General features: G+C 57.8%; 5 protein-coding genes across 8 annotated transcripts in view; 3 read left to right on the top strand and 2 right to left on the bottom strand.

Moving 5' to 3' along the window:
• The window catches only part of RPL35A (ribosomal protein L35a), a 150833-nt gene extending 145129 nt beyond the window's left edge, over positions 1 to 5704 (bottom strand). Inside the window, exon 1 of the mRNA XM_057427117.1 lies at positions 5700 to 5704. The gene's annotated coding sequence lies outside the window, so the exon portion shown is untranslated. The remainder of the gene's footprint in view (positions 1 to 5699) is intronic.
• LOC130608809 (deoxyribodipyrimidine photo-lyase-like) lies at positions 203 to 3507 on the bottom strand. Its single transcript, XM_057427118.1, has 10 exons — positions 3464 to 3507; positions 3079 to 3364; positions 2759 to 2904; positions 2432 to 2614; positions 2094 to 2252; positions 1584 to 1782; positions 1342 to 1494; positions 936 to 1057; positions 676 to 835; positions 203 to 495 (listed from the first exon to the last, which is right to left on the bottom strand). Exons 2-10 carry the CDS (start codon positions 3311 to 3313, stop codon positions 341 to 343), a joined length of 1512 nt encoding a protein of 503 aa, XP_057283101.1. The 5' UTR covers positions 3314 to 3364; positions 3464 to 3507; the 3' UTR covers positions 203 to 340.
• Positions 3685 to 6981, top strand: LOC130608852 (mucin-5AC-like). The gene is made up of 3 exons (XM_057427209.1): positions 3685 to 3924; positions 4987 to 6270; positions 6803 to 6981. The coding sequence occupies exons 1-3, from the start codon at positions 3858 to 3860 to the stop codon at positions 6979 to 6981; spliced, it is 1530 nt and encodes a 509-aa protein (XP_057283192.1). The 5' UTR covers positions 3685 to 3857.
• LOC130608895 (uncharacterized) lies at positions 6252 to 10958 on the top strand. Its single transcript, XM_057427304.1, has 5 exons — positions 6252 to 7186; positions 8338 to 8736; positions 8922 to 9038; positions 9352 to 9437; positions 9670 to 10958. The coding sequence occupies exons 1-5, from the start codon at positions 7105 to 7107 to the stop codon at positions 9742 to 9744; spliced, it is 759 nt and encodes a 252-aa protein (XP_057283287.1). The 5' UTR covers positions 6252 to 7104; the 3' UTR covers positions 9745 to 10958.
• Positions 10959 to 18424: 7466 nt separating this feature from the next.
• LOC130608768 (mucin-4-like) lies at positions 18425 to 27697 on the top strand. Of its 4 annotated transcripts, XM_057426993.1 has the most exons (12): positions 18425 to 18574; positions 19463 to 20520; positions 21785 to 21924; positions 22202 to 22366; positions 22648 to 22803; positions 23296 to 23426; positions 24261 to 24349; positions 25548 to 25727; positions 26166 to 26318; positions 26536 to 26655; positions 26948 to 26992; positions 27136 to 27697. In XM_057426993.1, exons 2-12 carry the CDS (start codon positions 19518 to 19520, stop codon positions 27150 to 27152), a joined length of 2199 nt encoding a protein of 732 aa, XP_057282976.1. In that variant the 5' UTR covers positions 18425 to 18574; positions 19463 to 19517; the 3' UTR covers positions 27153 to 27697. The 4 variants fall into 4 exon arrangements, with proteins under 4 accessions (XP_057282976.1, XP_057282974.1, XP_057282975.1 ...); XM_057426991.1 differs by having other exon boundaries at positions 18425 to 20520; positions 26951 to 26992; XM_057426990.1 differs by having other exon boundaries at positions 18426 to 20520.
• The last annotated feature ends 215 nt before the right edge of the window (positions 27698 to 27912 follow it).

Genomic DNA, 27912 nt, shown 5'->3' with positions numbered 1-27912 from the left:
AGAAAAGCCCTGCTCAGCCTAAATCTAAGCTGTGACTAGCAGCAGCAACAGCAACTTGGGCTTGCACCCAAACACAGTGGTTGTAGAAGAGGTTTTGGGCAGGCAGAGGCACACTGAAGATGGGGCAGCAGGAGGGACCTGGTGAGCCCATGGGGCTCCAGCAGCTTGAGCAGGGGGTAAGAGACCTGTGAAACCCCGGGGCTTGCCACCATCAGTGAGCCCTCCAACAGCATTTGTGGTGATCCCCGGCTGTGGTGTAAGGTGTGAGCCCATACCTTGGCACTGGCACATCTGCCCCCAGTGCAGAGGGGCACGAGCAGTCTGGAGTCTGCTGTGCCTGTCACTGGGAGAGTGTGCAGGGAGCATAGCGACGCTCGAACTGCCCCACGTCGAACTTGCGCTTGCAGCCAGCGTAGTTCATGTAGCGGATCTTCCCGAAGACGGCACGCTCGGTCCAGCCGTGGTCATGTATGCCGCAGATGGACCAGAGGCAGCCTGCAGGGTGTGGGGACAGAACGTCAGCATTGCCCCTGCTTGGAGGCATCTAGAAAGCAATGAGATGTGGGTGTAAAGCAGGATGGCCTGGGTAGCCTGCAGAGAGCCTTCCCCCTGCCACAGCCCTTGGCCATCAGAGATAAGACCCCCCGCTTGCTGTGCCCCCATCCTGCTGCTTGCCTACATAGCCGTTGGGGTCTCTCCCATCCAGCTCGTAGCGGTCATTGAGGTAAATGGCGAACTGCAGGGCCTCCTCTGGGGAGCGGGTCCATTCTAGGATCTTCTTGGCCCAGTACATCCGCAGGAAGCCGTGCATCTTGCCCTCCCGGACCATTTGGAGCTGGGGGAAAAGGGACAGATGGACAGGTCAGTCTGTGCCACCTCACCTCTGCCCCTCAGGAAAAGACTCAGCATTTTGTCAGGGAGATGTGGGGCAGTACCTGGGCAGCGTTCCAGAGCGGGTCATGTGTGGTCCCCTGCTCCAGCTCCTGGAGCTTGTAGAGAAAAGGCCTCTCATCTTTGGCATGGAGCTTCAGGGTGGTTTGTGCCCATGGATAGGCACCTGTGAGCAAGAGAGATAAGGAGCAATGATGAGCAGCCAGCTCCTGCAGGGCCCTGGGGAAGAGATAGAGAACTGAGCTACTGAAGAGCACTATGCCCAGGGGACATCAACCTTGAAAAGGGCATCTACCAACTCCTGTTTTACCTTCAGAAGGACTGAATGGCAGCAATTAGTGCCCTCACAGCCCCTCTCCAAGTCAGTCTTAGGTTTGCCAAGCTGGGTACCAGCCCAGCCATTGGGTACCAGGTCAGCCCCAGTGCTGCCCACCCAAACCAGAACGCTACCTTGCACGCTGTCATAGTTCTCATTGTAGTAGCAAAAGTTCTCAGCCAGCTCTCGCCGCACCACGGCCTCCTCCACAAACACGTCTACTGACTCCTTGTACTTGTGCTGGTGCTTCTGCACTTCCAGGATGGCTCGCTGGGTGGAAACCTGGCCTGGGGACGTGGGGAGGGAGGAAATCAGGCTGCCAGTCCCAGCCACCGTGCTCAGCTGTGCTGCCAACTGCAAAGCCTGGGGCACTCACCGAAGTGGAACCACGGGGACAGGTTGCTGAGCGCAGCCTTGTTGGGGTCATTCCGGTGGGAGCCGAAGTATTTCAGTCGCTTTCTGATGAAGGACTGCAGCACAGCCAGCCCCGCAGCCGTCCCAGGGGTCGCCCACTCCACCTCCTTCACTGTATGGTCCACCTCCAAGCTGGAATAACAGGCCTCCCAAGCAATGGGCTGGGCAGTGACCAAGCAGCATGAGTGCATTTACAGATGCTCTTCAGCCAGGGCTGCCCTGAGTCTTAGATCCCCTGGGTGTCCCCAGCCAGCAAGTCCCAAGCTCATGCCAGCCTTCTCCTCTTAACTAGACCTGCCCTGAATGAATGAGACGCGAACCAACCTCCCCAAGGGCACTGCCATCTCCACATCACCTGCCCACTTCAGGCAGGTCACTGTCCCCATTCCCTGCCATCCTCTCCCAGGATCACAAAACAGCTGTAAAACCCTCTAGGATTGGCCTTGAGTGCGGAAGTGTCTGCTGCTGGTACCTCTGCTGGGCAGGAGGGGGAATATGGGTGATGAACAACAGGGGGGAACTCCGTGAGGAACTCAGGGAGCTGAGCCTGGATCTTTCTCCGGATGGTATAGGCACTGTACTCCTGTTTGGGGGAGGCAACCCAGCAGGGCACGATGTTGTGAGCATCAACCTGGAAAGCAAAGCCATGGAGGAGGGTGTGAGCAGGAGAAGCAAATGGTCCCGAAGACATGACACACACACTCCCTGCTCAGGTCACTCCGGCTCACCTCTGCAGGCACAGAACGCAGGAGACAAGTTTCTCCCACATTTCTCCAGCCAGTTTTCCCCTCGCAGAGTGCAGGCACCCACCTGTGCAAATGGCACATCCTCTGGCAGCCGCTCCCTGACGTCCTGCACCCACTGCCTGGGGAGGCGGAGGGGGCTGAAGTCCGTCACTAGCCCACCAACACCATGCTCCAGCACGAATGCAGGCAGCACGTCCTTGGCGTAGCCCCGCAGCAAGTGGAATGCAATGTTCAGCTCTGTGCACTCCTGCAGTGAGGGGGAAAAGGCTATGGGGGGGTTCACACCCCTGCAGACCACATCCCACGACCATCCACTGAAAGGATGAGTCTTCCGCCCCCTCCCTCAGGACCCCTGTCCCACTCAGCATGGACATCCCTGCAGCAGTCATACCTCGGCCACCTCTTGCAGACCCCTTAGCATGAAACCATAGTGGCGGATGGTGGCCTCCAGGAATTTGGGCACCAGGCAGAAGCAGACACGCAGAGGCAACTCCTGTTTGAGGGCCAGGCGCTGGGCATAGAGGAAAGCCCAGTTATCTGGGGAGAAAGCACATGGGGCAGTGTCAGGGAGGATGCTTTACTGAGGGAATGGAGATGGGGTCTCCCCTGCACAGGGGGAACCAGTTCCAAGGCCTACTGTGGGAAGGGACTGTGGATTTCGCCACCCATAGAAGCTCCACTTCCCAGCCTCCCCCATTTGCTGATTCACACCTTGCAGCCGCTGGTCCCGGGACATCCAGTAAAGGATGCACCGACCATCATCCTTCAGATCCGAGCCCTCCGAGATGAGGCGCACCCGCTTTTTGTTGAACTTGAACTCTCGCACGGAGGGGGCCGCCCTCTGCCGGGCTTCCTGCACCTCCTCCTCTTTCTCCGTCCTCCTCCGAGGCACGCGTAAATCCTCCTCTGGGGCCGAGGCCTTTCGCTTCCCTTGCCGCCGCCGCATCCTTAGCACTACCCGGGCCGGCAGCGAGAGCAGCGTGGTTCAGCGCGGCAGCTGCGAAGGGAAACGGGACCGTACTGAGCTCCCGGTGCCTTACCCATCCCGGTCCGTAAGCCAGCGGGATGCTGGTACCCTGCCCCTGCCGGTCCTTACCTGGCAGCCACGCGGTCCTCCGGATGTTATACAACACGGGGGGTAGGGGGGTTGTTAAAGGCGTGGAAATGGGCAGGGATACGGGATAAGGGGAGGGACTCCATCATCTGGCACCGCCCGCCGTGTACACGGGGGCCGGTGCTGTGACGATGTCCGCGGCGCCCGCGGGTGCCCCGGGGACATCGGTGCAGCACCTTCCCCCGGGAAAGGGGAGTAGTGGAGTAGTGCCCGCCAGTGCCTCCTCTCCCTGCCCGCTGGAATGAGGAAGTGGCTCCTGCCGCCTTCAAACGTCACTCGGCACCGTAGTTCCACTGCTGGCACCATTCGCTGGCCCTGTATCCCTGGGTGCAGGGACTTTGTCCCCACTTAGGGAGTGGGGGTGCTGGCTCTGGACATGGCTGGGCAGAGAGGAGGGCTGCCACTGCTGCTGTTGAGCCTTGCCGTGCTGGACCTCACGCTGGGTAAGGGCTGAGTGGGATGTTGTGCTATCAATTGGGTGGGTGCTGAGATGGGAGCACCATTCCCCAGGGTGGTGGTGGCAGCCTCGGCATGGCTTCACCAACACAGGTAGAACACTGTGTGTGCTGTTTGCTTTCTGATATCTCGGCCTCGTTCCAGTGGGCGAAAGGACTGTGCTCTGCAACACAGAAGCAACAAGCTTGGCTTCACTTCTTTTGCCTCTCATGTGGGTTTCCATCCAAGCAGAGAAGGCCTTGGTCACAGTTTGACTTCCTTCCTGAACACTGGTCACTGCTGGGCTCACTGCCTTTGATACGACCTACCCAGAAGCACAAAATGGCCCTGCCTGGATGGCAGCATCACCAGGATGTTGTGGGCCTGGAAAACTCCAAATGCCATCGTGATGTTTGCACTTGACACAAAGCAAGAGCAGTGTTGAGTCAAACACAGGGAATAAACTTGAGGCTCATTCCTCCTGCATGCCTCAAACTCACAAAGCTTGGGTAGGTCTTATCCTACTGCATCCTTCACCCCCTCACAGAGAATGACTTGCCCTAAGCTGTGAGCTGGGATTTGTTCCTCTGTGGGGCTGGTTCCCCCCTTGCCATTATTTACACCCGGTGTTATCAGTTCCTGACTATCTGCAGCAGGGAGCTTTGTGTAAACCGCTGCTGCTGCAGTTCCAGCCTGTCTCACGGTCACCAGTTCCTGCACGGCTCTTCCCGTCGGACGGGTTTGTCTGACTTCCTCCAGGGGTGGGTGAAGGTGGTGAAACGGGTCTCAGTGCTGGCGCCTACAGGAGTTTCTGTCCTGAGCCCAACGATGGCCATGTCTTGTTCCTGATTTGTTGGGCTTGGATTTACATGGCCTGCCTTGCTGACAATCATGTTGTTGCTCAGGGCATCCACATGCTGGATCCATGCAGGACAGTGAATGTCCCACTCCTGATGATCCATTGCTCATGCATAGCTTGTAGAGCTCATGGTGGTGGTGATGCTGCACAGCCACGGTCTCAGCCTTTCACTACCAGCCCTTGTACACCTCATTCTCCCACCTCTTTGCAGCGACTACCGTCACAGATGTGACAGCAACCATGTCCACGAGTGTCCCTACCTCCCTGACACCTATGGAGACCTCAGCACTGCTGCCCACCACTGACCCCACCACTGCAGCCACTCTCCCTCCCTCCAGCTCTGAATCCTCTACCCTGGAGAGGTCCAGTACATCACTGGAGACCAGCAGCTTCTCACCATCCACCACGCCTACTGTCACTGCAGCCACCCTCCCTCCCTCCAGCCCTGACACCTCCACCATGGGTGCTTTCACAGCCAGCATTGTGCCTCTGAGGAGCAGCCCAGCAGCCTCCAGCATGACCACACCACAGGTGACTGGTAGCACAGCCCTCAGCACTCCCGATGGCACCTCGGTACCACCTGAGCCCACCCAAACAAGGCTAGGGCTCACCACCAGCACCCCGACACCAGCTCCGGCGGCTACGACATCCAATGGTACTGATTCAACCACTGTCACGTCTGTGGGGACCGGTACGGCATCGGCTGTCATATCGTTTGGAGTCGAAAAGAACACACTGCCTCCCTCCGACTCTGCTCCTCTCTCCTCCACCGGAGCGGGCACCACGTTTGGTATCACCACCCGCCAAGAGCCAGCCGTGGCCACACTGCTTGGCAGCACATCGCTAGGGACCGGCAGCACCTCTTTCCACACCGCAGCAGCACCGACAGTCACTTCGGATGAGCCCCATTGGACCGCGTCGGACACCACGGCCACCGCCGTTACCAGCACGGGGGGCCCCGGGAGCACCCCCACCCAACTGGCCGAGACCACGGCCGGGACCACCGCTGGCGCCGCCTCCGAGACCCCCAGCTCCGCCGCGGGTGAGTGCAGCTCCCACCCGACCCCCACCGCGGGAAGGGGCGGGAAAAGCGGGGAGGGGCGTGGCCTGTGGGAGGACCGTGCGTGGCGTAAGTATGGGGAAGGGGCGTGGCCCCGAAAGAGGGCGGAGCTTCGGGGGCGCGGCGTGCCTTGTCCGGCGCTGGCGCGGCAGCTGCGCGGCGGTGGGGCGGTGTCCCGGCTGTACCCCAGGAATGCGGCTGTACACCAGCTGTTCCCCCTCAATAGCTGTACACTGGCAGTGCCCCATCGTAAGCACCTGTGTCCCAGCAGTGTGATCGTACCCCGGTGGCTCTCCCAGGGTATAATTTTCACCCCGGGGCTACAGCTGTATCCTGGTGACACCCCTCTCCATGCACCTCTACCTGGCAGGGAGGCTGGACCCTATGCTCTGGTGCCCCTAGCTGTGCATGTGCCCCCGGAATCCCTGTACCAAGGTACAGCAACTGAATCCTGACCGAGTACTTGTACCCTGGCCTAATGGCTACAGTGTGACAGCACCCTAACAGAGTGCCTGTACCGCTGTACACCGGTGATGCCTAAATGTGTCTGTACAGCAGTAGGGTGGCTGTGCCCTGACAGTCCTCCAGCATGCCTGTACCTTCCAGGAGCGCCTGTACCCTGGCCCAGTGCCTTCAGGCACCTCCGACTGCTCTTGTCCCTGACCCTGAGAAGAAGGAAGTGACTCCAGCTATCAGCAAAGCGCTTCAGCCATGACATGCTGTGACATAGGGAAGTGATGCCTCTACAGACAGCCCGGGGGACAAACCGTCAGCCTGGAGCACGCCCTTCCTGAGCGCCTCCTGTTTTCTCAGCCAGTTCCTCGCGCTCAGACAAGGCTGTTGTCTCCCAAGGGGCGTTGGTGTCAGGAGCCACCACCAAACATCACCCCCGTGGTGGAGCACAGGGACGGTCCCAGGCAGCCTGGCTGCTTCCCTGGGCTTTTTTCTGTTGTCGCTGTCTCCTCAGGAGGCAAGGACGGCACGGTCCCTGGCTGCAGTGGTGGCCCTGCCGGCCTGCCCTGCCTGCTGTTCCGGGCTCCTCTGGGTCCAGCTGTGCAGCTGATGTCTGCTTGGCATCGCGCCGCTCCCTGGGAGTATCTGTGTCGGGTGGAAACCCCCCCATTGCTGCCAACACCTAGGGAGTGAAAGAGCCCACCTGAATGCTCCTCCTCTACTGGGCAAAGGAGACCAGGAAACCCCAGTGCTGGGGACATAGGGAGCACTTGGACTGGTGCCTGCAGGGTCCCATCGGCTCCCACCTACCCGGACATGGCTGGGCAAAGCAGGAGGTCACCCCTGCCCCTGCTGCTGCTGAGCCTTGCCCGCCTCGCCGTGCTGCACCTCGTACTCGGTAAGGGCTGAGTGGGTTGCAATGGTCTCCATGGGGCGGGTGGTGAGCATGGAGCATCATTCCTCGGGGCGGTGCGGTGCCTTGTGGGGTGAGGGAGTGAAACACTGAGAGTGTTGTTTGCTAAATGGGAAACAGAGGTGGACTTACAGCTCCTCCTTTGTATGTGAGCATGTGGATCTATAGTGCAGATACCCAGCATGGGTTGGGATCAGACCATTGCCCTTCTCCACATTATTATTTAACCAGTTGCAGCTAGCACCAGCTCATGGAGTCAATGGCTGTGGGAAGTTTTGGTGGGGTTGGCTGAAAGCTCATGGCTTGTTTCCCCAACCCCATGCAAGCAGAGACACAAACTCATTGGGTTTCTGCTGGGATCATGGTGGAATCCAGCCTGGCATCTCAAAGCCACTAACTCGCAGGCATACCCTGATGGAGGCTGGGGCAGCCAGGCTGTTTTGTGCATCCTTTTGGAAAGGGTTACAGATGCCTGGGCTTCCTCAGGGATAGCACACTGCCCCAGTACAGAGTCGGTGCAGGCAGAGAGGAAGGCCCTCCTGCATCCTTCATGACCCCCCCCCCCCCCCCCCCCGCAGAGCTTTCATGGGTTGCTGCACGTCTCTAACTACTTGCCCTAAGCTGCAAGCTGGGATTTGTTCCTCTGTGGGGCTGGTTCCCCCCTTGCCATTATTTACACCCGGTGTTATCAGTTCCTGACTATCTGCAGCAGGGAGCTTTGTGTAAACCGCTGCTGCTGCAGTTCCAGCCTGTCTCACGGTCACCAGTTCCTGCACGGCTCTTCCCGTCGGACGGGTTTGTCTGACTTCCTCCAGGGGTGGGTGAAGGTGGTGAAACGGGTCTCAGTGCTGGCGCCTACAGGAGTTTCTGTCCTGAGCCCAACGATGGCCATGTCTTGTTCCTGATTTGTTGGGCTTGGATTTACATGGCCTGCCTTGCTGATGCCCATTTTGGGCATCCACATGCTGGATCCATGCAGGACAGTGAATTTCCACTCTCAATGTTCCATGGCTGATGTACAGCTCTGGATCCCTCATGGAGATCATGGTGGTGGTGCTGCACTATCCCCAGCACAGCCACGGTCTCAGCCTTTCACTACCAGCCCTTGTACACCTCATTCTCCCACCTCTTTGCAGCGACTACCGTCACAGATGTGACAGCAACCATGTCCACGAGTGTCCCTACCTCCCTGACACCTATGGAGACCTCAGCACTGCTGCCCACCACTGACCCCACCACTGCAGCCACTCTCCCTCCCTCCAGCTCTGAATCCTCTACCCTGGAGAGGTCCAGTACATCACTGGAGACCAGCAGCTTCTCACCATCCACTATGCCTCCTCTCACCACACCAGCACCGACAGTCGCTTCAGCTGAGCCCTTGACAACCCTGGCAGACAGCACAGTCGCCCCCTTTACCAGCACGGACATGTGCAGCAGCAATCCCACATCCAGGGCTACCCCTGGCAACTCCAACTCACCCTTGGGGTCGACCCCAGGTATAGCAACAGTATCTGGGACCCTCAGTGCAGCCACAGGTAGGTGCAGCCGCGGGGTGCCTGGAAAGCAAGGGGCATAGTCAGGACAAATCCCCAAAGGGATGCTGGGCATATACTTGGGTGGCTTCATGGAGGTGGCTCCATTTAGGCTTGGTCTGTCCCCAGCTGTAGGAGCATCCTGCACCTCTCTGCAGGCTGCGCTAACATAACATTACTTTGCCCAGGCACGGAGCCCTCTTCCCCTGCTGCCAGCTCAACCCAGACCACAGAGGTTGCCCTCAGCACCTCTGCAGACCTGCCAACGATGCTGCCTGTCTGCCCCACCACCACATCCAACACCAGTAAGTGCAGTGCCCCATGGGTATCACCACCCTCAGTGCTGGTGGCTTTAGGCTTCCAGGGGCAAGTGCAGGGGGTCCTGGAGCCCTGTTCTTTTCGCATGCTCTCAATACAAGGGTGTTGATGCTCTGTGGGATGTGTGGTTTGCTATACAGGTGGAGCGTTATTCTCCTGACAGTTTAAGGTGTCCATGACATGACTAACTTGGGAGAAGGTTCTGTGTCTCCGCCAGAGGATCAGGGGAAAGACCCCCAGATCCCTTGACAGAGCCCAATATATAAGGGCTATAACCAGAACCATGTTTTCCATCCCTAGGTGTATCTCATCTCTTTCTGTCACTGCGGCTAACCGTCCCCCTGGACCTGGGCAACACCACAGTGCAGGAGCTGCTGTTGTCCAAGGTGAGGTGTGCTGGGAGGGGGGTGCCACTTTGCATTTGCCAGCCATGGTGCAGCCAGCTAGGGAGGAGGTTTGACAGCCAGCAGGAGGGGAATGGCTGGGTCTTACACTGAATGTCACCTGGAGCAGTTTCAGATGAAGGGGAGACCCTCATCTGGGATCAAGCCCCTCCTAGGTTGGAGCAGGGGTAGGACATCCCTTTGGCATTGTTTGATGGCTGTCCTTTCCCCACAGCTCCGCGGGGACTTACAGACAGCGTTTCCGTGTGCCGGCCTGGCAGTAGAGTGGCGAGGGAAGAGGAGGACCTGACTGCTGCTCCTCGCCCAGCCAGCACCCGTGTGGACTGGCAAGCCATCTGCTGCCAGCTCCTAACTCACAGTGGTGCAGCCCTTTCGGGTAACCTGTACAGCTCCCCTTGAACCTGGGACCCCCCGTCCTTCACTGCCCATCCCCACAGGACCCCCAGTGCCTCTCTGTGGGCTAGGGTGCCCCTGCCCCTTCCCTCAGCCTCTCTGCAGAGCCTGAGCCCTCCCACCATCCTGCACCAGACCTGGCTCCTGTGATGAGGCTCCCCCTACCAGCACTGCCAGGGGACCAAGAAGAGAGGGCCCTGTGGGGATGGGCTTTTACAGCTGGGACTGAGCTGGCTCAGCCATGAAAGCCACCCTGAGGACCAGTGGATGAGAAAAAGGAGACCTAGAAGCCCCAGTGCTGCTGTGCCCAGGGCACTCAGGGCTTTGGTGATGGTGGTCTCCAAAGATTTGCAACCCAGGGAGGCTGCAGTGCCTGAGGTCTTCAGGAGATGCTTCATGGCTGCTTTACATCCAGAGCGGGCCAAGGTGGAGCCTGAGGTGGTTCTTGGGAAGGAGGCAGGAGAGGAAAAGAGCCCCCATCCCACACCAGAGCCCTGCCCCATGGCCAGTGAGCTCCTGAGCCGTGCAGTGCAGTGGTCAAGTGAAGCCAGAGCCTGGTACAGAGGCAATCCCCAGCTCACCTGTGGTATTGCTGACAGGAGCATACCCATGCTAACCAGGCTGGGCAGTAAAGGGAAATCCCATGTTTTCTGTGACAAAGATGATGACTTCTTTTTTCTCCAAGCTGTCTTCCCCAGTTTTCAGCTTCTCCATCTAGCAGAGGTACCAGCAAGGAAAACTGTGTCCCAAAAGCTTCACAGCAGAGAGAGGAGCTGAGGGCTGCTCCCCCTGGCAGGGGCTGCTGCAAACACTCCGAGGTTGGCTCAGTATGCTGACAGGCTGGGGGTCCCTGCTTGGGTGTTCTCTGCCCCATGCCATCCATGTGCACCATGTGGGTGTGGAAATCACATGGGCTGTGCTCCTTCCCTGTTTTTTTCCAGTCCCCAGTTAAGGAGACGGCCGCAGCATCTATCCCCCTGCAGCAAAGTCATTTATTAACTGATTAATTAGCCAGATAAAATCCAACTGAAGCAATTATTAGCCTAAACAAGTCACCTCGCCGGGAGATTGAAAACTGAAATAATTAACAAAATAGCCCTGTTGCTTCTCTGGGGTTGTTTTAGGCTGATCTCTGCTCCTTGCTGGCAGCCCGTGCCACCAGTGTGGGGAAGGCTGGGAGGGGGCACATGGGGCTCTGGGATATTAAACCTGGGGATATATTGTTCCAGGGCTGGATGGGGACAGAATGGGGAGAGGCACCCTGGGATCACCCATCTGTCTGCCACTTTGCAGTCCAGGGAGAGACTGGGCTGGGGATGGAGGCTGAGCCCAGGCAACTTTTCAGGATACTGCCGTGTGGAATGCCCCTGGCATTCCAGTGTTGCCCCTCTGCTCTCTAGGATGCTGCCTGGCTTTGGGGGACTTGTTGTAGCTGTTGGCACCAAGAGAGGTCCTTAGCACCTGCTCAGGGAGCTGGGGAGCAGGGCAAAGCCTGCCGAAAGGGGTCCCCACACTGGATGGCTGGTGGGGTGCTGGGGAAGGAATCCTCGTGCTCTGCCTACGCCGTGGAGCTGGGCCAAGAGTCCTCCCACACCGCATCCCATTGGGCTGCTTTCTCCAGCTGTTGAATCCATAACTTCAGACCCCGGGACATGGCCAGGGGCCAAGGCCGGGGTAGTGGAGCCAAACTGCGTCACAAAGGGAGGAAAAGGTCCTGAAGTGCCGGGATGAAAAGGTGACCGGGGCACTCACTGTCCCCTGCCAGCATGGATGTCTTCCGTTGTCATGGCTGGGGCGTGGCCGGAGGAAGAGATGCTCTGGTCCCACTGGGCGGCTCTGGACCCCAGCATGGGAGGAAGAAGTGGGGCATGGTGGGGGTACATGCTCCCTTTGGTATGGTGGGCCCTGCCTGGGTGTTGGGGACATTGAGCTCTGACAAGCTCCTAACGCTGCCCATGCTCTACATGCCTGCCATCCATGAGGATTCCGGCTGCCATTTTTACCATGGCTGCTTGCTTGTCATGGACCCCTGTCCAGACGGTCTTGGGAGGTTGGATCCAAGTCCCATTCCTTTCTGAGCCCATAAATCGTTTCTCAGCCTGTTCGCTATAACCCGCTCCCATCTATCATCATTGTCCCAAGGAGCAAACTCTGCACCAGCAGAACTGTCACTCCACAACACCCAGCAGTATCATGGGGAATGTGTCTCAACTCCCTTGTGACTCAAGTGTCCCTTCCAGTGTCCCTCTCCCCTTCACCTGTGCCGGAGGCTATAGCCTGTCTCCGTAGGATGCCAAATCATGCAGAACCTATGGAGTTGATGGATAACCTGGTCCCTCCCACCCACCCCTGACCCCTCTCCAAATGCCCTTGATAGGAAGCAGGACCAGTGCTGGTAGGAGATGCCAGCATCTCCGCGGGGCTGGAACAACCAGCCCATTAATTTCGGGAAGGCTGATAAGGCACTGTGCTGGGCCATGCCATGCCATGCTGTATAGTGCAGAACCCATGGATGCTGGGATTCATGGTTTTGTCCCCGGGATGCGGGCTCCTGCGGGGCTCTGGTGCACAGCTGATGCTTTGGTCCTTGATAACTGCAGGTGCTGGTTATCCTTCCAGGAGCCAGCAGCTTGCTGGGACCTTGGTTTTAGGAAAAGTCCTTTCCCAGGGTGGGAACAGGGCACCATCCTTGAGATGAGGGACGACCCAGAGTGGCTGCAGGCCTTCTTGGGAGGGTGTGCCAATGCCAGAGCAGAAGGACAAGCTTGGTTTGTCATCCCCATGACTGCTGGAGGAGCATCAGGGAATTGGGCTATTTAGGCAGAAGGTGTAAGCCTGAGGGTCTCTGGATAGTGCCAGTCCCAGCACAACACAGGCAGGAGCTTGCAGGAGGGCTGAGGTTGAGGTGTACTGGAAGCACCTTGCTTCATCTGAGTTGTTTTCCCCTATGCTGAGCAGTACACTTGCAACAACCCTTGTGGTTCCCACCATGTTTTACACCTCAAACACCACCTGGAGCAACTCTCTCCAGTGTCAGCACATATTCCCCATCAGGGTGGCTTTCCAGAGCAATATGGCATTGTCAGCACAGACAGCAATGACTCTCCCACTGTGGGTTTGCATCCCTCTAATCCTTCATCAGCCCAGGTATGGCAGCTGCTGGGGTGATCACTGGCTGGGCAGTCACAGTGATCTGCAGTGCTGGTTGAGGGGCACCCAGTGCACCGTCCTCCCCCCGGCTTCGTTCCTGTGCTGGTGTTCTCGGTTCCGGGCAAGTGGTGCTCCCCCCTTATTTACCACCTATGCCCTGTTCCCAGTGCTGGGGGTAATGCGTGGGTTACAGGATGGGGATCCATCAGCCGTGACTTGGCCTCCCCTGGACTTCCCCTATCAGCGCTGCCTAGCTGGGGTCGGGATGTCGCTCAGTGTGCCCTACCATTGCCACATGCCTGGTGGAGGGGTGGGACACTGTGTACTGCCTAACACCCCTAATAGCACTTTGCAGGAGTTGCCTGGGGGCAGTTCTGGTTAAAATGCGTTTAATTGATTACAAAACCATGTAGCAGTGTGGGGGTTTGCATAATGCTCTTAGTGGGGGAGCTGGCAGCAGCTTTCAAGGGGGGGAACTGGGAATTGTTTCTTCAGGGGAAGGGGAGACATAGGGGTGAAGTGACCCAGGGGATCCCCATAGCAGGGGAGGGGATCCTGGGCTGCACCTTTTCCTGCTTCAGACCTCTGGGGTGGCTGGTCCCACCTTGCAGAAGAGTTTCCCTGGCCTGTTCACCCCGTCCCAGCACCCCATACCACTGTGCCCATACTCAGGTGCAGGTTTAAAACCCTGATGGGGCATGCTGGGCTCTGGATGGGAATCCCCAGTGCTCTCAGTTATAGCTGAGCTCTGGGGAGCTCGGCTGACATCCAAGGGGCTGCTCCCCACCCTACCTCTCTCTGCTTTATAACCTGCCTCTGCTCTGGGGGAAGCCTTGAGCCAAGGGGGAACATGGCTCAGCTGCTGATTTCAGTGTCTGTGGTGTCCTCACAGGCATGGTGGCACCACCTGGCATTGCCCCACCACCACCACAACCCACTGCTCCGTGTCCCTCTCTCCTGCATGGGGAGCGGGTCTTGTGGGGCCTCTGGAGTGTCTGGATACCACTGTGGGCAGTGTCATGCACTGCTCTGGGCTCAGCTTCTCCAGCTGGTGCTGGTGGCCCAGAGAGCTGCACTGGACTGTGCCCAGGTCCCTGGGAGACTGGGTTCCTGTAGGCTAACCCCCAACCCATGCACCACTTGAACATCCAGCTTTTGGGAAAGGAGGCAGCTCAGCAGGAAGGGAATGATGACAGGGACATTGGAGGGAAAGCACTGGGGGCGGGAGGGGACGGTGGCTGCAACCTGCCTCCTTCTGCCATCCCTATAAATGGGAGGGAGCAGGAGCAGGGTTGCACCTGCGGGACTCCAGCTTTGCAGGAGAGGCAGGCAGGCAGGGAGGCAGGCAGGGAGGCAGGCAGGCAGGCAGGGAGGGACAGACGGAGAGACGGAAGGAGAGACGGACGGACGGAGCTGCTCTCACCTCCCTTTGAGCTTCCCAGTGCTCTGCCTGCTTGGAGGCCTGAGGCATGCAGACCAGGGGATGGCCACTTTCTACCTTCGTGGGATGCTGCATATGGATTCTACACGGTATGTCTTATATTTTAATGCTAACACGTCCTGTATGAGCCCTTGCAGGGCATAGCAGGTACACTTGTGAGATGCTTTTCTCTCCTGATTACTCTGGAAACTCCTCTTATGAGCAAGTCCTCACAATACATTGCAGCCAAAGAGCTAGGAAAAGTGTTTTATGGAGCAGGCATCACCTGAGGGGCTGGCTGCAGGCATGGACCTGTGGGAGAGGTGAGAGCGCATCCCTGGAGCCTATATACAGCCCCTCCAGCAAGGGATCCAAGGGAAGCCAGCGGGGCTCCAGAGACACTCCCATCCCTCCCATGTCCCGGGAAAGAGCAAACTCCATGCTCCATGCTGGGGCCCCTCTCACACATGCTTCCCACGACGGGGTGGCATGGGGTAGGTGGTGTTTCCTGCTCTGCATGGAAGAGTTAAGATAAAACACGGATTTACTGGGGTAGAGTGTGCCCAGCTAACCTGGGGGACTTGACTGATGAGCTCTGTTTTCTCCAAGATGGGGAGGGAAGCTGCTGAGCTCCTCTGGCTGAAGGGGGTTGGTGCAAAGAGCCAGGGAAGATGACAAGGAAGCAGCTTGACAGGAGGGGGAATAGGGGGTTGAGGGAGGACAGACCCCTCAAGGACTGGTCTATCATAGTCATTAATGACTCCGGTACAAGCTATCCACAAGTTAATGATCTGAGCCAGCGGTGAGGTCGGAGGCACCTCTGCTGCAGGGGGATGCGGTTGTCTGGCAGGGGAACCTGATGAACCGGAGCACCGGGATGGGGAACAGGCTCAGGCTGTCGTGCTGAGGTGAAACCCTGCTGGGGCTCACCCTCGGGGAGCCCTTTGTCTCCCCTAATTGCAGCTGCCTAAAGCCAAGCGTCAGCAGATCTGCCTGACTCCTCCTGAAGCCAACCGTGGCAGATTGGCCTCCCCATAGCTTACATCCCTCTCCTAAAAATAAGACTGGGTGGAACATCACCCATGGGTGCCAGAGGGTGCTGGGATGTGGGGTAGTGTCTCCTCCTTTGTGTAAAGCTCCTGGATATGGGGCAGGACTTCGACAGCAAGACGAGGGAGCTGTAAGCAGGGCTTGGTCCTGGGAGTTAATATTCCCCCCACAGGCAGGGAATTCCTGATGCCTGCACCCAGCTGGAGGAGAGGGGTAGTCCCCTTTGCTTTATCTGCAGCAGGAGAGAGGGATTTGCCATCAGGGAATATTTCACTAAGCCCTGGCTGCCCTATCTGCCAAAGGGCTTTGAGTAAACTGTATTTAAATGTCCCTCAGACACCAAAAAGGTGAAAAAATGGAAGAACACACACACACACCAGCTCTGCAGAAGAAATTGTGCTCAGTTTTGTCCCTGCAGCAAGGCAAAGAGGGCTGAGAGCTGCCTTCAGGCGGTAGAGCTCCACAGACACCCTTGGGGCTATGAACTAGACTTGCTGGGCCCCAGCTCTTCTCAGTGGCAGGCAATACCATCCGCAGTGCCCTGGCTGCAGTGTCTGCCTTTGTCCTGGTTGCAGCATCTGCCTTTTCCTCTAGGCTTGCACCAGACCTATGATGAGTTGTGTCCTGTCTCAGCTGGCAGCAGCAGATGCTGGGGCTGCAAAAGGTGCTGTGCAGTGCAGTGCCTAAGGTAGCCCAGGCTGCTTTCCTTATCTGTTAAATCAGAGACTTGTGAGGCCACAGGATGGGGCAGTAGGGTTTAAGAAGGGGTGGTATCTTCCTGTTGCTCAGCTGACAAAGACACATAGCTGATCCTGGCAGGCTGCTGGCTCCAGTGCCCAGCATAATGCTCCACTTTGTGTATCTCTGCAGGGCTTGGGACTGCTCCTGCAGTCCCTGTTACTACCGAGGGGCCATTTGCTACCGGGACAGCTTCTCCCATCACAGCAGAGAGCGAGGGGCCTGGTGCCCTGGTGATGGGCACTGTGGAGACAAGCACCTTGGCGGCTGATGCTGAGACAGAGGGCCCACCAAGCCCATCCTTTCCTCCTGGAACTGAGCCGAATGTTTTGGTGACAGCGGCGAGTGAATATGGCTCTACAGCACCAGCTTTGACAAACGTGACCAAGCCTCCTAACACGCCTCCGGATTTTGAGAGGGGTTCGGCTGCTCCTGCTGCAGCCACGACCGCTGCTGCAATCTCTGCACAGCACCCTGCTGTCACCCCAGAAGCAGAGGTTGATGTAACAGCGGCTGGTCCCGACACCCCCCTCGGGACCACACCTCTCTTTCCAGATATAAAGGAGGACACTGCGGCTGTGACCAGAGAAGGAGGAGAAGATCTAAACCCCACCACTGAGTCCCTCCCCATCACCCATCCACCAGCACAGTCAACTGCTGGCAGACCTGTGGGTACCAGTGTCACCGTACTGCCAAGCCAGGGGCTGACCACAGCCACGGGAGCAGTTGAGGAAGGTGTTACTCTGCCTCTGGATATCCAAAGTGAAGACAGTGCCAACTTCTTGAGCCCCAGAACCAGCACTGGGGGGCTGCTTACAGCCCAGCAGGACAGAGCGGTAAGTGGAGCTGTGGGCATCACCCCAGAGCCAGTGGGAGAAATGACCCCAGCTGCTGAGGGAAGTCTCTCAGCTTCAGTGCCTGGAGATGCAGGAGATGCAGTAAATGGTGAATTCAGCCCAGCTGCCTCGACCTTCCTGCCCCTGGAGAGCCCAACAGTGTTGGGAACAGAGGGAAACCTATGGGAACCCTCCCTCCTCCCTAGCCAGGCAGCGCAGAGCCCAGCTACTTCACTGGCACCAGCCGGCAGTGAGGATGGGGATGGGCAGGGAACCTCCAGGGTGTCATTGGAGGCTCCTGGTTCAACCCTGTCACGTGCAGCCAGTGAGGCACCCAAGGCAACAGAGGACACTGTCATCTCACAGCTAGCCCCAAGGGTTCCCACAGATGTACTGAGTGGCATAAATCCCCCAGTCTTGGACACTGCACTACCCAGAGGGGACATGGGGGCTGTGCATCTAGCCAGACCACCCTTGCAACCTGCCCCGTGGCAGACCCTCACTGGAGAACAGCCACCACTGCCTGCTGCTGCTCTGCCATTCCCCAGCGCTCCTGGGGCTGCTTACCCACCCCCAGGGACTGGGTCTGGCACCCTGCCTGCAGCTGATGATGGGACAGAGACACCAGCAAGCCCCAACCTCACTGCTGATCAAGGAGCACCTGTGTCTCCTTCTCTTGGAGTGTCACAGCCATGGGAGATGGCAGCAGGTGGTCCCCAGGGTGCTGATGGCACTGGCTTGAATTCAGCTCCAGATGCTCCCAACCCAGCGTCTTTTGTACCTGATGGACTGGCATGGCCTGCTGCTGGGGTCCAGGGTCAGGGGGCCGAGGGTGCAGGGGACACAGCACAGTCAGGAGGTCCAGGGAATGGCAGTCCTTATGCAGATACCCAGAGTGACATGAATCCTTCAGCCTTCAGCACTCAGCAGGACCCTATTATCACTGGAGAGCTACCCGCAGGGGCAACAGGCACTTTGGTGAACGCTGAACTGTCCCCGCTGTCGGCTCTTGAGGACAGAGAAGCAGCAGGAGCAGTGCCACCACTGGGACAAGGGCCCCTGCCTGGTCTAGCACCTCCTGGCAGTGCTGGCCCAGAGCCTGGCATCTTGGGGGCTGAAGGACCAGAGCGCCTGCCTAGTGAAGCTGCCAGTGCTCCTGGGGATGCTTACCCACCCCTGGGGGGTGCAGCCGGCCCCGTGTCTAGGGCTGAGACACCAGTGAGCCCTGACCTCAGTGCAGCCCGGGGAGCTCCCGTGCCTCCGTCCTTCGGGGTGTCACAGCTACCGGGGATGGCAGCTGGTGCTCCCCAGGGACCACATCTCCCTGAAGCCAATGGACTCAGCACTGGCTTGACTTCAGCATGGGATGGCCCCAGCTCAGCAGCTTTTGGACTGGTGGGACCCCCATCAGCTGCCCTTGGGGTCCAGCTTGGCACAAATGTGGGGCTGCCGTCGGCAGGGGACTACGGAACTGGCCCAGCAGAGCGGGCGCTGGGAGGAGCAGGCAGTAGGACTGGGTTTGAGCCACCCCTGCTCCCTGCTGCAGGCAGTGGGACAGTGGGTGGGATGGGCCAGCTGCCTGGGGTAGGTTCCTCATTTGGTCCTGCCTCTCACAGTGGTGCAGTGGCAGCACCTTCCATTTCAGAGGGTGATGGAGCAGAACCCATCCCAGCCGCAGCTCTTGACCCTGACAGTCTGTCCCCAGCCACTCCAGACAGCGAAACTGGTTCAGAGCTTGCTCTGGTGCAGGGCACTGAGAGCAGAGTGGATGCAGCACACGCAGGAAACCCAGAAAAGCCCTACACGGAGACAAGTCCTTCAGCTTTCAGTGCTCAGCAAGATCCATCTAACACTGGAGAGCTGTCGACAGGAGAAACAGGCACTTTGGTGAACGCTGAACTGTCCCCGCTGTCAGCTCTTGAGGACAGAGCAGCAGCAGGAGCAGTGCCACCACTGGGACAAGGGCCCCTGCCTGGTCCAGCACCTCCTGGCAGTGCTGGCCCAGAGCCTGGCATCTTGGGGGCTGAAGGACCAGAGCGCCTGCCTAGTGAAGCTGCCAGTGCTCCTGGGGATGCTTACCCACCCCCGAGGGGTGCAGCCGGCCCCGTGTCTAGGGCTGAGACACCAGTGAGCCCTGACCTCAGTGCAGCCCGGGGAGCTCCCGTGCCTCCGTCCTTCGGGGTGTCACAGCTACCGGGGATGGCAGCTGGTGCTCCCCAGGGACCACGTCTCCCTGAAGCCAATGGACTCAGCACTGGCTTGACTTCAGCATGGGATGGCCCCAGCTCAGCAGCTTTTGGACTGGTGGGACCCCCATCAGCTGCCCTTGGGGTCCAGCTTGGCACAAATGTGGGGCTGCCGTCGGCAGGGGACTACGGAACTGGCCCAGCAGAGCAGGCGCTGGGAGGAGCAGGCAGTAGGACTGGGTTTGAGCCACCCCTGCTCCCTGCTGCAGGCAGTGGGACAGTGGGTGGGATGGGCCAGCTGCCTGGGGTAGGTTCCTCATTTGGTCCTGCCTCTCACAGTGGTGTGGTTGCAGCATCCTCCGTTTTGGATCCATCCAGCCCGAGTGCTTCTGGTGCTCTGCCACCTTCCCTGGGTGCTGGGCCTGAGATCCCTCCTGCTTCAGGAGGAGCAGGTGAAACAGCTGGTGGTGGAGGGTCACTGGGGCAGTCCCAGGCCCCTGCTGGAGAGGGACCAGCTGGTTCAGGAGCCCCTGATGGAGAAATGAGAGCCGTTCTGCAGTCTGCATCTTCTTCCCCATCTGCAGAGGGGTCTTCATCACCTGGGACAGCTGTCGAGGCTGCTAACAGAGTAAGCCTTCCTGCAGGTGGTGGTGACTTGAGAACAGACTTGGAGGCTGCTGGCCCTGAGGAACGCCTTGTGCCTACTCCTGGCATCCAGAGCAGTGCTAATCCTGGACTTCCTGATGCAAAACTGAGCCAAGCCAATGTGGTGGAGCTGCCTGGAGGATCCTCAGTGAACGGGGGACCTTCCCCTGGTGCCAGCCTGCGGGAAGGAGCAGGAACCATCATGCAGAAGACGTCAGGAGCACCAGCCCCATCTGCCCTCGCCTCCCCTTGGGAGGTGCAGCCCCTGGTCCCAGTGGCTCTTCCCAGCAGCAGCATTTCCAGTGACATGGCCACCTCTACGGCTGCTTCTCTGCCTCTTCCCGGGCATGGGCTGAGCTCCGGGTTGGCACCCAATGGGAACACCAACTCTGCCCCTGGCACCCAGAGTGGGAGCAGACCCCTGGTGCCATGGGCACGGGGTGGGCTGGCAGGAGAAGCTGGAGGTGCTCAGACATGGTCTCTTGAAGATGAGGTGGCCTCAGGGATGCCAGCACCGTTGGGAGAGGTGTCCCCCCGTGCTCCTGCATCCCCGGGTGCTGCCCTGGCGCTGCCTTCTGCTCCACAGAGAGAAAGCGCTGCAGAGGGAGACTCCACCAGCTCCGGGCTTTCTGCTCCACTTTCAGCATGTGAGTCAGCAGGGGGGTCCTCTGCAGGGGGAAGGGGAGACCTGGGGGCTGCTGCACAGGGGAGGGCTGCCCTGCTCGTGCCTGCCCACCAGACGGAAAGCCCTGGAGCCCCCTCCAGGGATGCTGATAGCCCCGTGCCCGGGGAAGCAAGTGCCATGCTCCACAGAGCGATTGCAGAACGAGGGGATATGGCTCTGCTCCTTCCCAGCATAACTGGAGCCAGGGTAGGTATGGAGACCGCTGCTCATTCTCCGCTGGGGGGAAGCCCAGGGCTCCCTGGTCTTCCTCCCACTGGGATGACTGCTGGCAGCCCCACATCAAAGACCTTGGGCCCAGCCGCTGTACAGCCGTTCCTGGGCAGTGAGCTGACAACCAGCCTAGTGAACCGAGCCCCTGCCACTGGCGGGTTGAAACTCCCCACAGCCTTCCCAGGCCAGGGGGGAGCCCGGCTGGGCTCCCCAGCCACCACACGCACAGCCACCACCAGACTCGCCCCACCAGTCCCCATCCCTGGGGACAGGAAGGCACTCCCCAGGCCAGAAGCAGCCACTGTCATCTCCCGAGCATCATCCCCAGTGTTTCCAGCTCCACTAGAAGGGCCGGCGGCTGCCCTGACCCCATTGCCTGGCCCTGCAGGTATGTGATGTATCCTGACTGACCATCCTGAGGGACACTTGGTATCCAGAGACCAAGGGGACTATCTGGGGCCAGGACCCCTGGGGGAGACACACCATCAGGACCTCCTGCACATGAGCTTTCATTTTTGGCAGGCTGAGCCTGCCTTCAAGTATGGTCCAATCAGCTTGAAAAAACAGTCCCCCCAAATGCTTTGTTTTATTTAGCAGACATAAATACGGGACTGGAGACTGTGGACATCTGTAGAAACTGCTGTGGGTGCTTAATTCCCTGCTGTCCCCCTACCACGGTCCCATACAATGTTTTTCCCCTCCTAACAGCAGTCCTTCCGCACAGTGCCCCAGCAGGGCCGGAGCAGGAGGGGACAGTGACCACAAAGGCCATCACAGTGGGTTTAGGAGAGCTGTGTACGTGTAAGGCAGTGGAAGCAGTGGGAGCAAGCTCCTGTAAGGGAAGGTGACAGACAGGGTGTCCAGGTGGCTGTTGGCAGTGTCCTCCCAACCTCCTACCGCCCAGGCTGTGTCCCTTTGGAAGCAAAATCATTTCAGCCCTTTGAGTTTTTGGCACACACCAAAGGCTTTGCTAAGTGTGCTTTGCGGGTTGTTTTTTTGCTTGTTTTCTTTTTCAGTTGCAGCTGTGCCCCTCTACGAGTATGGAGTGAAGGAAAATGATCGACAGTACGTGGAGAGGAGAGTGGATTTTAATTCTCCGCTTTTCAAGCCCGAGACTGGATTCCCATTTGGGAAAACCCTGCGCGACTCTCTCTACGTGAGTCTACCTTGGCTACCTGGTCTACTCTTGCTGCAGGGCAATCTGCCATCCCCCAGGAACCTGGGTAGGCCCTGGACGGCAGGTGCCTGGGATGGAACCGTGTCGGAGGCAAATCAATTGTGATGCTGCTAGGGTCTGTTTATAGCAGGAGGTGATTTTGTGGCCACATCGGTGGTGACCTTCCTTGGCCTTGCTCAAAGTGGGCTTGGAAATGGGCTTGCTACTCCTGTGTTATAGGGTGATCCTCACCTGACGGAGGGATCCCTCTGCTCAGTTTACAGACAACGGACAGATCATTTTCCCAGCCTCAGACAACAGCATCTTCACGTACCCCAACCCTCCTCCCAGAGGCTTTAATGGCCACGAGGAGGTTCCCATGATTGCTGTGTTTTGGGACAACGCCGACTTCTCCAAAGGGGTTGGCACCACCTATTACCAGGTAAGTGAAGCCACTGGGGTGCATGTTTGCGTGAAACACCTTTCGATGATAAACTCATCATCTATTCTGTGGATGTCCCTTGAAATGTGTAATTGATGGAGCCCATGAGCAGCATTTCCCTTTTCTGGGCCAAATCTAAGAGCTCTCAGTCCTGTGTGTGTCATGTCTTGAGCCATCCAAATCTCATCCGGAGCCTCAGTCGCTCCATGGCATGACCCCAGTCTAGACCTATCTTTGCCCTGCTGGGAGCTAACATAGACATGGGTGTACCCAACCCACAGGAGTACGTCACCCTCAACACGGCCAAGCCTCCATTTGTCCGTGATGTGGAAGCAAAGGTTCGGCGGTACCTGAGGTCCTCCTACTCTGCAGCCTGGACCCTGAAGATCACCTGGGAGAGGGCACCTGCCTACACAGCGCATACTGACACCCACAGGGTAAGGGGCTTAGGGAGCTCAAGAGCTCATTGAGTTGTCAAAAAAAACAAGACCCGTGGTTTTCTGTGCCTAAAAATAACAACCGGTTCTGTGAAAAAGGTCAGTCTTGAAGATTTTCACCAGAAGAACTGGGCTGTGCCCATGTTTTGGTGTTTCTCAGGTTTTCTGGGGGACATCTTTGGTTGAACTTCTCCTGCTCTGTAAAATTTTCCTCTTTAATGTGGTAGGAGTTTGCTGAGCACCAGAAACACTGTTCTTCAGGAACATAAAACTGGGTGAATATGAGGCTTCTCCTGGAACATCAAAGTAAATGGAGCATCAAAGTAAAACCATCACATTTTCCATGCAAAATGCAAACCAGCCCAGGCTGCCTTTGTCTTGAACATCAGGACCTCAGCCCTGCTGTTCCTCAGCGAGCACTGACCCACAGCCATGATTTAAAATCCAACAGCTTTGCTCGCTTTCTTACCTGTCTGCAACACTTCTCCCCAGACGATCACGTATCAAGCTGTTCTGACCACTGATGGCTTCAGGTCCTACGTTCTGATGCTGTACCAAGACGGAGGCATGCAATGGGATTACACCAGGCTTGCTGCCACCAATGTGCTCATCGGTTACACGAGGTACAGCAGGATCAGCACCCTACCCCTGCCTCCTCTGAGCACCAGGCTGTGTCCCACCACTGGCTCTGTATGGTTTGATCCTTTTCCCTGCATCCCATGAAGGATGAGGGACAGCTCAGGTGGGGTCTCTATGCCCATATAGCCTAACATACAGGGGTCTCACAATCAAATTTGCCCCACTAGTGGCTGTATTGTGCTGCAGCACACTGACTTTCTGGGCTGTGCTTGTGATAAAAGCCAGACATCCCCCTGGGGGCCCAGGCCCACAGCATCCTGGTGGTTTGGGTAGAAGGAGTGGGGAGCAGGGGATGTTTGCTGAACTTTGCACCAGTCGAGGGAAGGGATTTCCACTGCTTGGCTAGAGCAGTCACTTCCTGCCTCCTCGCATTACATCTCACCCCATGCACGCTGTCTCCAGGGTTTCCTCATTGCTGCAGCTGGGTAAGGAAAAGGTGGCTGGGACAGGAAGCGTGGGCAGCACAGGCATGTCTGCGTGCACGTTTGCCTGTGCGTGACCACTGGTGGTTTCTGCTCCATATCACCCTGCAAGATGCTGGAAACCACGGCAGCTGCTCACAGGGGTCTTGAGGTATCTGCAGGTTCAGCCATGATGCAGTAGGTGCATTTGCAGCACCCAAAATTAACTGCATCCCGTAGAGAGGAGGCAGCGGGTTGGGGTAGCTAGTACCTTGGCCCTTGTGTCCTCAGAGCTGTGATTTGGGTGCTGCGGGTCCCACTGGCTCAGGATCAGAGCAGCTGAAGGGCAGGCTGGGGTTGTGATAACCTCGCACAGGAAGAGCAACCCCTGATTCTTCCTCTTTCCTCTGCATGCAGCGGGGATGGTTTTTACCACAACGATGACCTGGCTCAGAGACCTCCAGCCGCTAAATATCGCCCTGACCAGTTCAGGGGCTACAACACAGGTAGTGCCGCACAGCCGGGGGGGTCACGCAGCCCCTCAGGGAGCTGGGAAAGAGCTATGTGGGGAGGGAGGTGTCCCCAGGGGATGAAATCCAACCTAACACTGTGGCAAGGCTCCCACTGAGTTCACCGAGACTAGGCCTTCCCCCCAAGCACATAGAACCATAGAAGTGACCAGGCTGGAAAAGTCCTTTAAGATGACCAAGTCCAATCATTATCCTGGGACTGCCAAGACCACCACTAAACCATGTCACTGACAACCTCATCTACAGGGCTTCTGAACGCTTCCAGGGACAATGATTCCACCGCTGTTCCAATACCTGACTGCCCTCTCTGTGAAGAAATGTTTCCTAATATCCAATCTAAACCTTCCCTGGCACAGCTTGAGGAGGAAACTCTTGTCCTACTGCTTGTTACGTGGGAGAAGAGACTGACCTCCACCTCACTACAACTTCCTGTCAGGTTGCTGTGGAGACTGATAAGGTCTCCCCTGAGCTTTTTTCTCTCCAGGCTACACCTCCAGGTCCCTCATCCGTTCCTCATCACACTTGTGCTCCAGACCCTTCACCAGCTTCCCTGCCCTTCTCTGGGTGTGCTCCAGCTCCTCAGTATCTCTCTTGTAGTGAGGGGCCCAGAACTGAACACAGGATTTGAGGTGCAGCCTCACCAGTGCCAAGTACAGGGGATGATCACTGTCCTGGCCCTGCTGGCCACACTGTTTCTGATACAGGCCAGGATGCCATTGGACTTCTCGGCTGCCTGGGCACAAACTGGCTCATGTTCAACTCCATCAATCAGCCAGGCCCATTTCCACTGAGCACCTTTCCAGCCACTCTTCCCCAAGCCTGTAGCATTGCCTGGGGCTGTTGTGACTCAAATTCATAAAATGCTTCCAGTGGGTACAAGCTACTGGGGCCCTAGAGACAAAAGGTACCACTGGGTACCCTGAGGCTGAAATATTCTTGATGTGTCCATGGACCCTTTTTGTTGTAATGGCTCTGACCCAAGGCTTTCTTCTTTGGCAATAGCCTCTCCCCATTTTTCTGCAGTTGGGTAGCTGCTAAGCATGGAGTCCCAAGGCTAGGGACAATGTGGGCTTAGCTTCTAGCATCAGCATCACTCAGCCCTTGCCTCAAGCCAAAGCTGCCCCTGTGGTCCCTTGGCTGGAGGTGACAGCTCCTGGTTTCTGTCCCTGCTCAGACCTCCGCGGGCTGTGGATTTACAAGCTGGAGAGCCGAGTGGGTATCAACTACCGGCTGAAGTGCCTGGCATGGACGGGGCGGCAGCAGGAGCCGCGGGCATGGAGCCAGGGCCTGCCCGCCTGCCCCTGCTCCCTGCAGCAAGGGCAGCAGGACCCCCGCTTCAAGAGCAGCCGTGGAGGTAAGTGAGCACACCACCTCCCTCCGTCCTCATGTCCAAACTGTCCCTTCCCACCTCCCCTGCGAGGGTGTCTGGGGTCCCGCTGGGAGGGTGGGCAGGTGATCCCATAGAAAATGGGAGGAGAGGGGCTGCTCTTCCCTACAGAGACGGAAATAGAGGAGGAACAAGGGCTGACCTGCCCCTGTCTTATTAAACTGGATGGAGCTGGTCCAAGCTGTATGGGGACAGTGGGAATGGACCCTCCGCAGCACCCAGGTCTCACCGTGGGGGATCACTTGGATGGTCTCTGTCAGTCCCTCCAAACCCCCATAGCACCACGGGTGGTGCAGTGGTAGTGATGGATAACAAGGAGCAAGCCCCAGCCCTGCTCATTGTCCTGAGGCAAGGATGCTGGCTGGGGAGAGCTGTGGTCTAAGGCTCACTGCCACCCCATTGCAGGCTGGTGGGCTGCCCGTGTCTCCATGCTGCATTCCACCTCTCCCAACCAGCACGGTGCTGGCATCCGCTGCCTGTATGACAGTCAGAACCAGCTCATCGAGGGGCGGCAGGAGAGGTACTGGAGGCCCTTCAGGCAGGCGTCTCCCTACCGTGGTAAGCACAGCCACCCCTGGCATCCCCCGACTGAGGCTGGCATCGCTGTAGCCTCTAAATCACTTTAGTCTCCATGCCAGCCTCTTTCCTGACATGCTGTTGCCCTTGGAGGGAGTGTGGATCTCCCATAAGCTGAGGCAAGCGCCCTGCCTGCCCAGAGCCAGCCCATCTCCCTCTCTTCTCTCCTTCAGCCCCTTACTCTCCTTTTTGCCTCCAGACCAGGAGCTGAAGTTGTATGACTGGTGCTGTAATCAGGCTGGCAGTGCCCACCTCTGCGCCCGCTACAGTGAGAAGAGACCAAAGATTGGCTGTGATGGATACCAGTTACCTGGCATGGGTAGGTTTGCAGCCTGTGTGTGCTGGGGTGATGCTGTCTTGGTGCCCAGGGGTGCAGAGGGGAAAGTCCCAGCCACCCCATTGTTAAGGCAGCAAGAGCCCCACACAGATGAGGGATGGGTTTTGGGATGTCCAAATGCAGGCTGTGCTGTGCTCTGGGCTGTTGTGGGAAGCATCTCCCTTAGCAAACAACCACCAGTGTAGTCTGGGGGTGACAGCACAGGGAGGGGAGGAGGATTGCAACTAATGTGGTTATCGGTGTAAGTTGATGTGGGGCTTTATTGCAACCCCAGCAGGTTCCTCAGAGGAGTCAGAGAGCTACTCAGAGGAGCAGAGAGGTGAGCGGGATTGGGGATCTCCTCTCTGCCGGCCACTTTCCTTTGCCCCTGTCCCTCCATGTGGAAACTCCTCCAGGGCTCCCAGCTTACCAGGCCCTCAGGGAGGAGGTGGATGAGCAATTCTCATTTCTTTTTCTTTGCAGGTGGAGAGGATGAATAACTGTGGGATTGCACACCGACAGCATGGTCTGGGCCACAGCTCATCCTCTGAGTCCTTTGCTCCTGCTCATCCACTGTGTCCCTGCTCTATCCCCAGCACCCATCACCCTGCCCACCACACAAGGCAGCTCACTTGGCCAGTGCCTGCTCCACTGGCAGAAGTTCATGTTTCTAACCCAGACTTGTCCCAAGAACCAGTAGCTTTAGTTGCCCTTCCCCAGCTGCAGCTCAGTGGGTGTTCATGGGCATCTCCTTGCTGGCAGAAGATGGCCAGGTACCCCTCACCACATACACCATCTCTTTCTCCCACTGCATCCCACCACGCCTCCCATGCAGCCGGGGGAGGTCGGACCCTTGGCACCTGGGGAAGGAATTTTTGCACCTTGCATGGGTTGACTGTGTTCAAGCCCCTGCGTGCCATGGTGTGCCAGGCTCACCCCATGAGCTGGACCTATCTTGTTCCCCATACCTTTGCTGGGTATGTGAGGGCAAAATGCAATCTCATGATCAGAAATTAGGAGAAAAATAATTATTTTGTGCCTAGAAGAGCATCTGCTCTTATCAATCTTACTTGTTCAATAAAACCTCTGAGGGGTCTGAGCATCACTATCCTGCAGCAGCTGTGTCCTCTTCTGAGCCAGGATGGGAGGCAGTGGTGGGGGCAGGCTTGGAGTAGCAGGACTGCAGGATGCTTCTGCCCTTGGAGTTGGTGCTGGGGATGTGAGTGTCCAGGCTGAGGCCAAGACAGGCTCTAGGGATGT

The sequence above is a fragment of the Pezoporus wallicus genome, unplaced genomic scaffold (assembly GCF_028554395.1).
Source record: "Pezoporus wallicus isolate ANWC-B61680 ecotype Strahan unplaced genomic scaffold, APGP_CSIRO_Pwel_v1 scaffold_7107, whole genome shotgun sequence".
Lineage (NCBI taxonomy): Eukaryota > Metazoa > Chordata > Aves > Psittaciformes > Psittacidae > Pezoporus > Pezoporus wallicus.
This window is presented reverse-complemented; position numbering and strand designations above follow the sequence as displayed.